Source organism: Mixophyes fleayi, chromosome 10 (assembly GCF_038048845.1).
Source record: "Mixophyes fleayi isolate aMixFle1 chromosome 10, aMixFle1.hap1, whole genome shotgun sequence".
Classification (NCBI taxonomy): Eukaryota; Metazoa; Chordata; class Amphibia; order Anura; family Limnodynastidae; genus Mixophyes; species Mixophyes fleayi.
Window position 1 is genome coordinate 89,681,155 of NC_134411.1, and position 15,126 is coordinate 89,696,280.

Consider the following 15,126-nt stretch of genomic DNA (forward strand, 5'->3'; position numbering starts at 1 on the left):
TGGCTTGGTGAGTAAGATATGAGAGTAGTGTGTCCTGTAGAATGACCTGTTAGTGATATCTACCCAGAATTTGGATGGTGGTGGTGGGGGAGTGGATGACATCAAGGGCGGATACTTTAGATAAGGCTTTAGCAATGTGTGGTGCTCCAGCTGTTGTGGAACTACAAATCCAAGCATACCTCTGGCTGGGACTTGTAGCCCACAACAGCTGGAGCTGCCGGGGATGTCTACTTCTGCTCTACATGTTGTTCTGACCTTGCACAGTGTTACAGTTGTAGATTGCGTCTAGAGTCAGCGTTCCCAGTAAATGAACACTTCTTAAGTCATTCTGACCTAAACCGCCAGATAATGACACGAGAGTGGAGACATAACTGCATGATAGCAGGTCTCTGCCTGGCTGGTAATGTTAGGTTTCGCAGACGGCTGCAGTTGTTCTCTACAGGCTCACTCATCTGAGAATTGAGGTTTACATAAACAAAATTTTTATCTCAGCCACTGGGTTTTCACTTACAAGCAATAATTATGAGTTAAGTGAGTTGCTGGCTTTTTCATGCCAGTAAATTTTATTTTTGGCCACAGGGGGCATCAGAATTGTTGGGTAGGACACTTATTTTTTTTTCCCTAAAGTGAACTTTTGCAAGGTAAGAAGAAAGTGAAATGAATATATAATTAAAACAATTATTAAATGTAATTGCACATTTTACTTGCACGTAGACTGGGAGGTTTACATGTGTTGACTTGGAGGTATCTATGGCTGTGTTTGATGTCTCTCTGCCTGATTCTCTCTTGGCACAGATGCCTGGACGGCTGCAGACTGCATTGAAGATCCTGGGCACAAGCCTCTTTGCTCTGCTGGTCCTGGGGGGCATACTTGCAGCCTATGTGACGGGATACCAGTTTATTCACACCGACCACCACCACCTCTCCTTTGGGCTGTACGGAGCCATCCTGGGCTTGCATCTGCTTGCTCAGAGCATTTTTGCCTTTCTGGAGCACAGACGTATGAGGAAAGGTGGGAAAATCCCTACAGGAAACTCCACGGTGGCGCTGTGCATCGCGGCTTACCAAGAAGACCCAGAGTACCTGAGAAAATGCCTGCAGTCAGTTCGACGTCTCTCCTACCCCCACCTGAGGGTGGTCATGGTGGTGGATGGAAATTCAGAAGATGATAGATACATGATGGACATTTTCCGAGAAGTGATGGGATCAGAAGGCACATGCTGCTACATGTGGGACAACAATTACCATGAGCCAGGAGAAGGGGGCCAGGAGGGCGAAAGAGGAGTCCAGGAACTGGTACAGAAGTTCCAATACTCCTGTATCATGCAGAAGTGGGGAGGAAAGCGAGAGGTGATGTACACTGCGTTCCGGGCCCTTGGGGACAGTGTGGACTATGTGCAGGTAATCATGATGAAGCTCAAATGAAAAGATTAACAATTTATAGAAGGCTTTTCTTAAAGGCACACTAACCTAACTTTGTCAGATGGGCACCACAGTGACTCAGTGGTTAGCACTTCTGCCTCACAGCACCTAGGTGCTGAGTTTGGCTCCCAACCATGGCCTTATCTGTGTGGAGTTTGTATGTTCTCCCTGTGATTGCATGGGTTTCCTCCAGTGGCTCCAGTTTCCTACCAAACGCCAAAAATCATACTAGAAAGTTAATTGGCTGCTATCAAAATTAACCCTAGTCTGTGTGTGTTAGGGAATTTAAGCCCTAATGGGGCAGGGACTGATGTAAATGACAAATATTCTCTGTACAGCGCTGTGGCATTAGTGGCGCTATATAAATAAATGATAATATTCCCAACATAATGGGGGAATTCAATTCCCCCCGAAGTACTGCCGCATTGCAGATATAACCGTTATTACAGTAATATTAACCCGGCTTTCTGCTCGCAGCTCCGGAAGCTGCGAGCAAAAAGCCAGCGTTAGAACTACCGTAATAACGGTAATTACGCGCACTATGGTAATCGTTTTAGCGTGGCGGTACTTCGGGAGGAACTGAATTCCCCCTGATGAATCTTATGGAATTAGAAATACAATAATAGTTTTCTATACATTTTATGACAGTTTCTGCTACAAACAGTCCATTTGAAGCGCCTCCATTGTTCTCGTTGTCTTTTCAGATAAGACCTTCTCCTATAAGTGTGCGCTAAAAATCCCCCCCCCCCCCCCCCCAAGTCCATTTGCAACACCCCCTTTCCATACTCGAGGTAGAAGTAACTTTACTTTCTTAACAGATATTTGTACAAAGGGGAGGAGAATGGGAGGTAGAGATTGGAACTCAAAACAGACACGTTTCACTTTCCTGCACACAAATAAAGTTTTTTTGTCGATGTCTGTGTCCCTTTAAATATAAAAGTGTTTCCTGAGTAGACAGATATAGCAGCCAAGCACACTAGATGGGTCGTTATATCATTTAAGATGGGTCAGGATAATGTTTTTTTTAATTTATTGAAATTTATTAAATAACAGCAACTAATAAAGCAATTGTAAATCATAGTTTATTATTTTGTACAGTCCCAACTTTTAATTTTGTTACATTTTAAACAACTGTAGTGTATATTGGTAATGCAGTTGAAAAGAAACACAGTATTAGTTCACGCTGAACCTGAAAAGGAAGTTGGGAGGCTGATTCGATGGCACACAGAGGAGGCTGCCATTTTGTGGCTTAAATTGCGAAACGGAGAATGCAGCTTAGCGTTTCACTAGGAAACAGTGACATTACCAAATGTATGGGCTGCATTGTTATACATACTGGCTGAGCCCACTGTTTGTAGGTGATAGGTACCCTTTAATTTAGTCTTAGACAATAATAATTTCAAATTCCCATAATAGCTAACTGGTTTTTGTTTGTATTTTAAAATATCCACAAATACATTTCTAAACATGTCTTTGGAAAATACAGATGCTGTTTTTTTGTAAACAAAAGGAGTGAATAAATATTTCTTTGCACATATATTTGTGAGTTACTTTTGCAGACTTGCTCGCTTAATCCATATTGGGATGAATTTTCATAATTTAATTAATACAGACAGACAGGAGCTTGATGAATTGACATTTGTCTGCAAAATACCTCTAAAACAAAGATTAACAATTTGATTCACATTTTGGATAGCATTGCTTGGGTGGCGTTTATAAACAAGGCAGATTTTCTGGATAGCCTTATTTTAGGAATGCTCAGGGGTTCAGTAAATGAATGAAATACTACTTACCTCACTTGTTCCTGCTTTCTTAAGTATTTCCAAGCAAAAGAATGTCATATATGAATCCATTGGATTAGCTATTAGATAAGATGTAATGATTTGTATCTCTCTTTGTAGCTTTACCATCTCCTAATCTGCCTCATTCAAACAGATGTATAAATGGCATGCGGTCGACGGCTAGACAATCAGAAAGTAGACAACATTAGGTCGACAAGTCAAATGTGGACAGTATTATATGGCTAGGGATAGGGTTGGTGTTAGGGATATTACTGTCGACCTAATGATGCTGTCGACATTTGACTTGTCAACCTAATGATACTGTATAAACATAATATATGATGAGTCACATAGCTCTGGTAATAGGAGTACTTGGACAAATAAGCGAAATGCTAAATTTAAAGGAGCATTACATGCAAATATAGAGCTGCTAATACTAAATAATCTAATACATGAAAATGCATTTGAGATGTTGGTTTCATCAGAGGTTGGGTAGGGGGCATTTTCTATACATACCAGACTTGCTCTCTGGTATGCCTTTTATATATAGCTTGAAGTGGTGCAATTTGCTTCAATGGCTATTATTACAAGATAAACAAGTGTGCCTGTCGCTTACACACACTGGAGGCAGCCATGTTGATGGCTGAGTCAATATCCATGTGAACGCAGCCTAATAATTCACTTGGAAATAGTGACACCACCGAAGTTGAAATTGAATCATTGTATTCTCATAAAGAGGATGTTTCTATAATGTATAGAGGACAGGTTCACTGGGATTCAAATCACGATCTATGTCACTGTCAGATCATTTAACTACTGAGCCATCATCATCTTATGCTCTTTCCATCTGGTTGTAGGTTTGTGATTCCGACACTGTATTGGATCCAGCATGCACTGCGGAAATGCTGCGTATTTTAGAGGAGGACCCTAATGTGGGTGGTGTTGGAGGAGATGTTCAGGTAACATTAAGCCATCCTTTTTCCTGCTTGTTGAAAAAAAATGGGGATCACCTCCGGATTCTGAATAAGTGGCTGATTATAAATCGTTATTGCATATTTCATGACCTTTATACACTTTGCTATAGTGATCACTGACTCATTTGTTACCTCTTACTGCCTCTAATGTCCACTTTTTCCTTACAGATCCTGAATAAATATGATTCCTGGATCTCCTTCTTGAGCAGCGTACGATACTGGATGGCATTTAACGTAGAGCGAGCTTGCCAGTCCTACTTTGGCTGTGTACAGTGCATCAGCGGCCCCCTGGGAATGTATCGAAACAGTCTGCTGCAGTACCTCCTAGAAGACTGGTACCACCAGACGTTCCTCGGCCAGAAGTGTAGCTTTGGGGATGACCGACACCTCACCAATCGAGTGCTGAGCATGGGCTACAGGACTAAGTACACAGCGCGATCCAGGTGTCTGACGGAGACGCCCACCAAGTATCTGCGCTGGTTGAATCAGCAAACACGGTGGAGTAAGTCGTATTTTCGGGAATGGTTGTACAATGCACTGTGGTTCCACAAGCATCACCTATGGATGACTTACGAGTCCGTGGTCACAGGCTTCTTTCCTTTCTTCCTGGTGGCCACGGTGGTGCAACTCTTTTACCGTGGCCGTATCTGGAACATAATGCTCTTCCTGTTGACCGTGCAGCTAGTGGGCATAGTGAAGGCAACTTATGCCTGCTTTCTACGTGGCAATGCGGAAATGATTTTCATGTCTTTGTATTCTCTCCTCTACATGACCAGTCTGCTACCAGCCAAAATGTTTGCAGTGATCACAATCAACAAGTCCGGATGGGGGACATCAGGACGGAGGAAGCTGGTGGTGAACTTCATGGGCATAGTACCTGTGTCAGTCTGGTTCTGCGTCCTACTGGGTGGGCTAGTGTACACCGCATACTGCCAGAGTCAGGATCCATTCACTGAGACAGAACTTTTATTCCTGGTCACAGGAGCGGTCTTGTACGGGTGTTACTGGTTAGCATTGCTCAGTGTCTATTTGGCTATTGTTGCCCGGCGCTGTGGTACGAAACAGGAACTTTATAGCCTGGCATTATCAGAGGTGTGAAGGAGAAGGCGAGGTCTAGCTTGAATGGACACCACAAAAACTTGAATTATCATTGGGGGATATGGCTGGACCAACCAAAACGCAAGACCTGCAGGGCATGCTTCCGGAACTGTAGGGTAAAGAAGGATCAAAAGAGGTCTCTTCCTGAATGTTCTATGAGGAGGATCCATGGACCGTTCCACACCAGCAAAGTCTTACAGAGATAAGACCGTACTATGCAAACATATACCTCAGGCAGATCACAATAACAGCAAGATGCCAAAGCAATAAGAGCCATTATTGGCACAGCCTTAACACGTCCATAATTATCCTCTCGATACTGTACCTCCAACAAAGTAATAACTGTGAGAAAGCTTTATGGAGCATTGCACCCCATTCGCCAGCAGCAACAGCAGGGGAAGATGTTACTCAAATTATACATCTTTCACATATAGGGGTGTCCTCAACCCTCTACAGAGAAAGCCATGCCAAACATATAGGAGACATGCTTCGATAGTTGCCTGATGGGAACATGATCAACTATATTATATATGACTTTGGAGACTGTATTTGAAGCTAGTAACAAAATGATTGGAGTGATCCTGGAAATCAGTGATTAAATGAGATATAGAGTCCCAAGTGCAAGGCTACCCTTACCCGCAAGACAAGTCTAGTTAAATGACCCCCCGGGTGCATTTTAACACCTCTCCAAGTGCAAGGGGCCAAAAGATATATGCAACTCTACAAACAGACCCAAGTTGTGAGCATGTGCAGTGCAACAATACACATTGCTATGTGCTGCAAATGCTCTTAAATGCAACTAACTCAGGCCTATGTAGTCTTATTTCACCATGCAGCTGAAATAAATTTTATATATGACATGCATTATTGGTAGTACTAGGTTAAGAGCACCAGGGATGAGCTCCTAGTTTTGTGGTTTTAAAATCTGTTCCATCATTGTCAGCTGTCCTCATAGAACGTTGTACCAATCAGAAGCTCATTGTTGCTGAAAGATACTCTGATCCTTAAAATACAATTCTTAAGAAAATTTAATTACAGGCTTGAAAGTAAACCTGTCACCTACATAAAAATTCTCATTGAATAGATATCTGAAAAGACAACATAAAATCAAACATATCCTCTAATTACTGTGCAATGGTTAATTATATATTGGCCATTATACATATCCGCATGAAGTTAGCCATCTCCTCAGTAAATATAGATATTTGTAATTTATGAGCAAGTAAGAACTCCCCATGTACTGGCAGGGCCGAAGAAAATCTGGCATTATTGAGTTGTAAGACAACAGTTTTCAGCACAGTAATCTTATGACATATTTCAGAGCCAGTATCACATGATCTACAGCCACAGGGCAGCCCCCACCGACAGGTCATTTAAATAATTACTAAAGGCATTAAAGTAGAATTAGAAGACACAAAAGGTGGGACACTTTTATAAATGGCTTTCTCAAGCATAGTATGTGCATTAATGTCTGTTGCAATTCGACTCCAAAATGACAGCTCAGTACGATTGACCCCTACACTTACAAAGGCAGTCTTGCTAGCAATGTCCTCTTTAAAAAACCATTGAACCCACATGACAAGCTGGAACAGATTAAATGGCCGCTTGCAGATGTTTCAGCTTGATAAAAGGAATGATATTTAAAGTATAAAAGGTGGTAATTATGCAGTAGTAGAACTAATGGGCTGCAAATCACAGTTTATGTGGCCCACAAAAAGGTACCCAATCCTTATCAACATCTTATGGGGAACAATCAGACAGACCTTAAACTCGGCAACAATGGCTTCTTATGGGGAAAAAAACATGCTCAGAGTTGTTCCAGCATTGTGGTCTGTTATAGGTGAGCTCTGACGGTTGTAATATTAATGTGTCTCAGTATACAACTGTGTATTATGTAATGCACAACCAGCCTATCATTCAGGTCTCAGGGTTTCTTTTAATACAGGGCTGAAACCAGAATAGTACAGGGTTCATTCTATTATGCAGAGTAGAGATGCCAACCTGTATCTATAAAATATATGGACTACCCGTAATCGTTTTGCAACAATACAAACACCAAGCAATTAAGGCAATATAAGACGTATTAGAAGGAGAAGTCAAAAAAAGAAAAAACACTAAGCTACAATATGGGTCTCATATAATAACAGGGAGCAACAATGTGCTGTAACCCATAGCAACCAGATAGCAGCTTTCATCAGTTTACAGTAGCCTGGTTCATGGAAAGTTACATCTGATTGGTTAAGTAAACGTAAAATCAGCAGGAGCTCATCTGCTTCTAAATCTCCTTGTCTTAACCAGCTTCCAAATGAAAGAAGACAACAATGGTATCACCATATGCTTATAGTACAAAATACAGGATTTGGGGATCAGATGTGCCCTTTGATGGGTGTTTATTATTTAAACACCTGAAGAAGTTTGCATCTAAGGTGGTGGTAATTAGAAGGAATTACCTTCAAAATAAACATGGCTTCAAGACCTACTAAACCCCCAAACTGTATCTTTAATACATGATTCTAAAGTGAACTGTTCAAGTCTTTCAGGCCTCATACAAACGTATTAAAAGTGCTATGATGCAGAAATAATGTAAACCAAATAGGAATACACACACTTCTTGACAATCATTGCCTGCAACAGTGTTAAAATCCTTATTAAAAATACAACAGATTCTATGGAAAACGCTTGTCAGACGCGTTTCACCAGTGCAGAGTAGATTTGTGACAAGTACTTTAGCAAATTAATAATGCACTCCGAATGTGATAAAACATAATTCACATTTAACTAGGATTGTTAGTTATTATCCTGACTTTCAATTGCTCTGGAAGTGGGATTGAGAATTCCTCCCCCTCCATTAGATAATTGAAGCCGTATCCTTTACCTATAGGAATTAGATACATGGGAAACAGATATAAACATAGTAATGCTTGCAAGTGATCACTGCCCCTGTGTATGAGCCCATCAGTCCGTAGACTGTACAGGACATATTTGATACATTGAAAGCTAGCCAGATGCAAGATACAGAAACACCACCGCAATATATAATACTCGCCTTATCAGAAGAATACAATCGCCAGCATACTACTATGGCAGGTAGATGAAGTATAGTAAAAGCACACCCGTTATTTCACGTATGTTACGTAGCTCATTAACATAGACTCTTAAGGCATATGGTGACGCCATCGGTAGATTCTTGAATTTGAGTATCCCTATTGGCAGATCGCATGCAACGAAGCAGGGCAACAAGCATGACCTCCGCACCCTGCATTAAACGGGCTGGCTTCCCCAATCTGAAAGTCCTCAAACTTGTTTTTGTACAGTTTAATATTTTTCAAGTGTTTATTTATTTGTGATATGCATTTTAAATATGTTTTTAAAATGTTCATAAAATACAGACTCATGCAAAAATTTCATATGCATTTTGATTCTTTTCTGAAACCAACTTGTTACATCACATTTGTGCACAATACACACTTATAACTGAGGCATTGCCTGACTAATATTAATGAGGCCAGACTTCTATTCATGAGGTACTGGTTCCTAGTCCATTGATAGGCTACATGCTCATGAATATTCGTTTTGCCCACAGTGTGATTGTATTGTGTGTAAACTTAACAAATGCAAACCTAAATCAGGTAAAAATAATCGCAGCAAGCCACTTATCAAACATAATGGATATCTTGCTGCTTGAATTTGCCAAATATTTTCTGGATAACAATAAGTAACATTTCAGTAGGATGTCCTTTCAGCGTCGTCAGCCCACAGGCAGCCATGTTTGTCGTCTGATGAGAAGGCAGCCAATCAATTCTCTAGGAAGCAACATCTTTTAAATATTGGCCTCCTGTATGGATAGGCGGTGCCTCCTACCTCAGTGATGTTAATGGTTCCTAGTGAATTGACATTCTGAATTTTCATGAATATTGGTCAGTTTACAAAATTGCTTCCTCTGCAGTTTATAAATGACTGGGCGCCTATAAAGTATAGGTAATGAAATCAGCAGAGATGCATAAAATAAAAATGATTTTGCATGGAAAGCATTTCTGTTTAAGAAATACCCTGTGTATACTTGTTTGTTTAATCACTATAGGTATTTAGAGGACACCATTGTATAGCCCGACAGAGAATTGCTATGCATCGATAGGGACAACAATCATTCATGTCTGTGTACACACACACACACACACACACACACACACAGTGCTCTATAAAATATACAATTATTTTTTAGCTCAATATCCATTGACCTTTTTTCCCCTTGACATAGATGTATTGAATAGATTCCAGTCCTGCATCTTGCATTTGTTTGCAAGCTCTACTTAATTAGCCATTAAATTAATTGTTCAAAGGCATAAACAATAAATAAACTCAGGGTTGCCCTTTTATTTTATTACCCAGTATAGCAAAATAGCAGATTAAAATCTATACTTTGCTTCCTCCCTACTATACACACTAGAGACAAGTTTGTTCAGAAAATTGACATCACTCAAAACTGAGGTGTTCAAACAAAGGATCAGCGACTGCCAATGAAGGTAAACTTTCTTTATATTAAAAAGTAAAATACACATTTTACATTTTTGAAAAAAACAAAAAAGCTAAAATAAAGTCAAACAAACATAGAAAAAACCCTTATAAATTATTTACTATTTACATGAATATTCAATGCATTGCAGGAAAAATCTCAGGAGCCAGATCGCCAACATGCCTAAGAAATATAACTATTATAACAATTGGGAATCATTTGTATTAAGGTCAGTGGATGCACATCTTCCTTGGGTCCTAGATCTGACTAATGGGCTCTTGAAATGTACATTATTTCCCCACATCTGATTCAGGGTTATGACAATCATTCCTCCAAATGTAACCACTGCGGAGCTCCTCTAAGTGCTCCAAGAAAGATCTCCATAGTAAGAGGACCGATGTCTGCTCTTCACACCTTCTTGGGGACATTGGTGATGATTGGCTTGGGCCGTGTCTTAAAGATGATTTTCTTCTTAATAAGTGCGGTCACATCGTACTTGGTCTCGGTCACCTCTGTGGTGCTCATGGCTTCCTCCGACGAGACGCTGTTGCTCTTTACTAGAACAGCGAAGGGCTTCTCCAGTTTTACAACCTTCCCATACAGAATGTGATGACCGATAATAAGAATAGGGACACCCTGGTGAAATAGGAGGAGAGCATCACAATGTGAGCTGCGAGACATTTAATACACAATCAATATAGATGAGTTATGATCAACCTAAGGCACCATGGTTGTTGCTGAACTACATCTCCCATAATGCTCGGCTAGCTCAATGCTCAAGATATACAGTAACTCTGCTTCAGTTGAAGTTCCAAAGCAGGGATGGCCAATCAGAAACAAAAGAGCCCAAAAAATATATAGGTACTGCAAAGAGCCAATTTTACCTTTTATATGTGTGTGCATATATATATATATATATATATATATATATATATATATATATATATATATATATATATATATATACACATATACACATGTACACACACATATACATGCACAAACATAACATACACACATTGAAAACAAGTTACAATAACTTGGCAAGCAAGAAAACAAAATATCCAACACATTGCCAAAATGTTCAGAAAAATCATAAAATCCTCCTCCACATGCCCCTTAAATACCCATCAACCTACAAATACCCAATACCCATCGCCGTTCCACCTGTCTCCCCATTCTACCAAGCCCTTCACTGGCTCCCCTTCCCCTACAGAATCCTTTTCAAGCTCCTCACTCTGACTTACAAGGCCCTCGCCAACTCCACTGCTCCCTACATCTCTAACCTTATCTCTATTCACACTCCCTCCCGCTCACTGCGATCGTCCAACGATCGTCGTCTCTCTTCCCCTCTGATTACCTCCTCTCACGCACGTATCCAAGACTTCTCCCGCGCCGCTCCCCTCCATTGGAACAAGCTCCCCCGCTCCATCAGAACTTCCCCTAATCTGTCCTCTTTCAAACGAACATTAAAAACCCACCTTTTCCTTAAAGCCTTCCAGTCTCATGCCTAAACTCCCACCGGTCGGCTACCTCTCTTTCTCATCCCTTCTCCCCCTTCCTCGACTCCGTCTCCGTTTCTGCCGTCTCTCCGTCTCATCCATGTGTCTGTCTGTCTTCCCCTCCCTTTAGATTGTTCGCTCCTTTGAGCAGGGCTCTCCTACCTCCTGTTTCCATCACTTTTAACTGCGCTCTCCAGCTACTCAGCTCACCTCCTCTCGGTCCCTCTGCCCTGTCTCTTCTCACTTCTCTCCGCTCCCCTCAGTGACTCTCAACCTGTCATCCGTGCCCACCCTCTTGGGCCATAGTTACCTGCCTGTACTCACTTTTCCCCTCCCTCCTTCTCTTTCATGCTGTGCCTGAGCCCCCAGAGTTATAGTGTTTACTGTTACTTGTACTGTGCCATTGGTTGTCCTTGTACGGCGCTACGGATACTTTGTGGCGCCCTATAAATAAAAATTAATAATAACAATAACCTCCCCACATGCCAAATATACCCGAAATTCCCCATACAATCAGATCTTCCCATATGCTCCATACATGCGAATCACCCCCCCCCCCCCTCATGCCTACAGACCAACACATATTCCATCACATCTCCTTACATGCCCATCAGCCTCTTCACATGCCCCTTACTTGCCTGCACAGAGGAAGGAGGAAGAGCACACTACACTCTCCTCCTCCTTCCCTGATTGTACTGTCTGCGACACTGCGGCCTCTCTCCATTGTTCAGAGGAAGTCACAAGTCACGGATGCACTCGGTCAGTCTAGCAGCTGTATATTTTCAAATCTACCCCTGCCGGCACCTGGACAACTATACTTTGTTGAGCCACATTTCAAAGCACAAAGAGCCACATGTTGGCCACTGCTGTTCCAAGGGTTGCCGACTAGAGTTCTGCAAAGGGACTCGTGTGTGACACCTTGTGGTATCATTAAGTATTGCTATCTAGCACATTGTTCAAGTTTCAGTAATCCCAATTCATCATTACATTTATTTATATAGTGCCAGCAAATTTCGTAGCGCTTTACAATTGGGAATAAACACAGTACTAAAACAATACTGGCTAATACAGACACAGGTAAGGCCCTGCTCGCAGGCTTACAATCTATGGGAGATATTCAATATAGCTTTAAACGTATCCAAGGCATTAATAATTTCTGTACTTCATTACACCCTCATGGTGGTGAGCAATTATTCCACACCTGTTCGTAAGCTTTATTTAGAAAGATTTTAATTAGTGTTATTCTATGTTCTTGTGATTCGTCAATAACAATCTATGGCACATTTAGACTTGCAGCATTCACTGATATTGGCTTACAGAAGGACTGTGCAACCTAAAGATTAACGTTAGCCACCAACTTAGCAATCAAGTTGGACAATTTAGGCACTCATGACCAAAATTCCCAGACACTGATACAGTTATCATCCAACCATGTTAATTTCATATGGTAGCACCATTTACCATTATTTCAGATGAATGTCTGTGCATCAGGTATTATAGAGCAGATATGGCAGCTCATATTTCCATATAGAGTGCAAGTCACAATGAGAGTCTAAGTGCAAGTGGCTTTTGTACATAAAGAGTATGGGCCAGATTTAGCATATGCCACAATTTTGCAGCTTGCACATAGTGGCAAAGGTTCTGCAAAAGGGCTCTGTATACCATATAGTATTTTATTTTGAGGATAACCATTAGCAACTCATTGCAATGCAGAGAAAGAACAGGAAGCCAGAAAAACTAAGGGTTCCAGCAGGGGTGGTCTCAGCACTGTATAGAATATGCCTTTGTGCTATCTTAACAAATCAGTGGAAAAAACCATCATGTTCTGGATTCCATGAGGTTGTTGATCTTGGATCTGTGATTCCAAGAATTGTAGATTATAGACCACTCTGGAAAGTAGAGGAAGGATGGGATTCTGCTTCTTCTGCGCAGGAGGCAGAGAAGTCTAGGTTGATTTTCCAGTCAAACCAAATTTGCAGAGGTCATACCCTTGATCTGGCTTCAGTTTAGTATAGGTTCTGCTGTCATGTATTGCTGGCAGTTGAAAGGGAGTCTCCATAGTGGATGTCAGGGTTACAGAACATCTTGGTAACATACTTCACATCTTTAGGTTATGGTTTGTGTGGTGGGTGCTAAATCTTGGAACAGTAGAAGTTTAGCCTCCGAATATGGAAGTGCAGAGACATTATTTGAGGCTGTTCTTATGTGAGGTTTAAGTAATGAAACAGAAAAACCTCATTGCTGGGGGGGGGTAGGGGTTGATCTATTGAAGGTTTGGTGAGCACAATCTAATTTCAGGTCTTTTCCTGAAGTATCTGAAGCCAGCTATTTAAGATAGGCCTTGCAAGTATGCAGGGAGCACTTTTGAAACCACCAATTTCAGAATATTTTCCATTTGAACAATGTTCACCCTGGACCAGTCCTCTGGATCTTCTATGTTATTTTTGACTACTTCAACTTCAGTTCAGAGATCAGAGAGATCCTGTTTAGAGAGCTTTTGAGATTTACACATTACTCTTTCGTCTTTTTTACAAGCTAGTCAGTTTTTGAGCCGAATGCTGCCCTTCCAGATTCATATTTCTCAATAACAGCTCGATCGTTTTGTTGCTTTCACTTCCTTCATACAATTGGACTATACGCTTAATCTCTGGCGGAAAGAGCTCCATGGGGTCTGAATCTGAGCTAGGAGAATCACATAGGATTTGTGAACCTTGGACAGACTTTTCTGTCGCCTTATAAAATAAAACAGTCTCAGACTACTATTTTAGTTTTTTGTCTCCAAGACATTCTGGAACCATGGTGGAGGATCAACATAAGATCTGTGCTTAAGATCAGCATCAATACACCAAGCCTCCATGAGCTGCAACCCATCAGCCTCCTAAGAAGTATCAATAAATGCCTTAGACGTAAAAGGCCGCATCTCAAGTGGCGTGCTAGACTTATGTGTTCATCACACCCCTACATAACATGCGTTGTCGCCTTTCCAGATGCGTGGAACGAGATGGAGCTGCAAATGAAAGTTACGTTTAACTTAAAATTTTTGCTTTGCGTTAATGTGTACGCATTCAACTCTACATCAGGCCTTAAATAGGCACAACAAAGTTATTTCCATAGCACTGACACTATTTTTATCAACAGTATATAGAAATGTGACTTTAAAGCTATTTTCATGCACAGATAAATCCGGTGTTGTGACAAAAAGTTACTTTTCAAAAATAGTATGTTATGTAAATTACTTCATGCAGAGTTTATAAAAACAAAACAAAAACAAGAGGGGGTTATTACTTTCTTAAAGATTAGAATTATAACTTGGGAGGGTGAAACCACATTTGCACAATTACTTGTATGATATTTTGGGCACTAGGTGGCTCTGTAATGTTACATTTCATACCAGCAGAACAAGTCATTTAGCAGTTCTCACTCATAACTAACTGTAAACATGGAAATGGAATATTAATATCCAAACAGCTACAGAAGCAGTGTACTAGACAAACAGAACGAAATGTCATAACAAAGCAGTAGTCTGTACAGTGTGAATGCAAGTTATGCTTCTTACCTCTTTCGTGTACTGCAGATCACCCATTAGTTTTCCAGCTAACCCATCCTGCTTGCGGGCTTCTATCCCCCCCTGGAGCTCCATAAGCAGCCATTCTTCTGGCTGCCCTTGAGCATCTCTGCAATGTAACGACAAGCACGACATGAGGTTATGAACAACAAAACACGCTCGATAGGAAACTCTTGAGATAATAATTTAGTACTAGTTATTTTTTTCTATAGGCAAAGTATATAAAATCAAAGCACACCACACCTCAGTTACTGTAATGGGACCACCTAAA

The 15,126-nt window shown here is 40.9% G+C and overlaps 2 protein-coding genes across 4 annotated transcripts in view; one reads left to right on the forward strand and one right to left on the reverse strand.

Annotated features, from left to right (window-relative positions):
- The first annotated feature begins 713 nt into the window (after positions 1–713).
- On the forward strand, positions 714–8,674 carry HAS3 (hyaluronan synthase 3). Its single transcript, XM_075189093.1, has 3 exons — positions 714–1,401; positions 4,061–4,162; positions 4,346–8,674. The coding sequence occupies exons 1-3, from the start codon at positions 751–753 to the stop codon at positions 5,273–5,275; spliced, it is 1,683 nt and encodes a 560-aa protein (XP_075045194.1). The 5' UTR covers positions 714–750; the 3' UTR covers positions 5,276–8,674.
- Positions 8,675–9,793: 1,119 nt separating this feature from the next.
- Positions 9,794–15,126, reverse strand: part of CHTF8 (chromosome transmission fidelity factor 8) — a 30,052-nt gene continuing 24,719 nt past the window's right edge. For all 3 annotated transcript variants that reach the window (XM_075189095.1, XM_075189096.1, XM_075189094.1), the window contains 2 exons: positions 14,847–14,964; positions 9,794–10,424 (listed from right to left, as the gene is read on the reverse strand). In XM_075189095.1, the coding sequence (XP_075045196.1) occupies positions 10,197–10,424; positions 14,847–14,964 (346 nt within the window). In that variant the 3' untranslated portion in view covers positions 9,794–10,196. The remainder of the gene's footprint in view (positions 10,425–14,846; positions 14,965–15,126) is intronic.

Bases quoted from the DNA above. Each gene is read 5' to 3' on its own strand.
- HAS3 (XM_075189093.1), top strand. From the start codon at position 751: ATGGCTGTGTTTGATGTCTCTCTGCCTGATTCTCTCTTGGCACAGATG. The intron at 1,402-4,060 runs GTAATCATGATG...ATCTGGTTGTAG, and splicing joins ACAGTGTGGACTATGTGCAG to GTTTGTGATTCCGACACTGT. The intron at 4,163-4,345 runs GTAACATTAAGC...TTTTCCTTACAG, and splicing joins GTGTTGGAGGAGATGTTCAG to ATCCTGAATAAATATGATTC.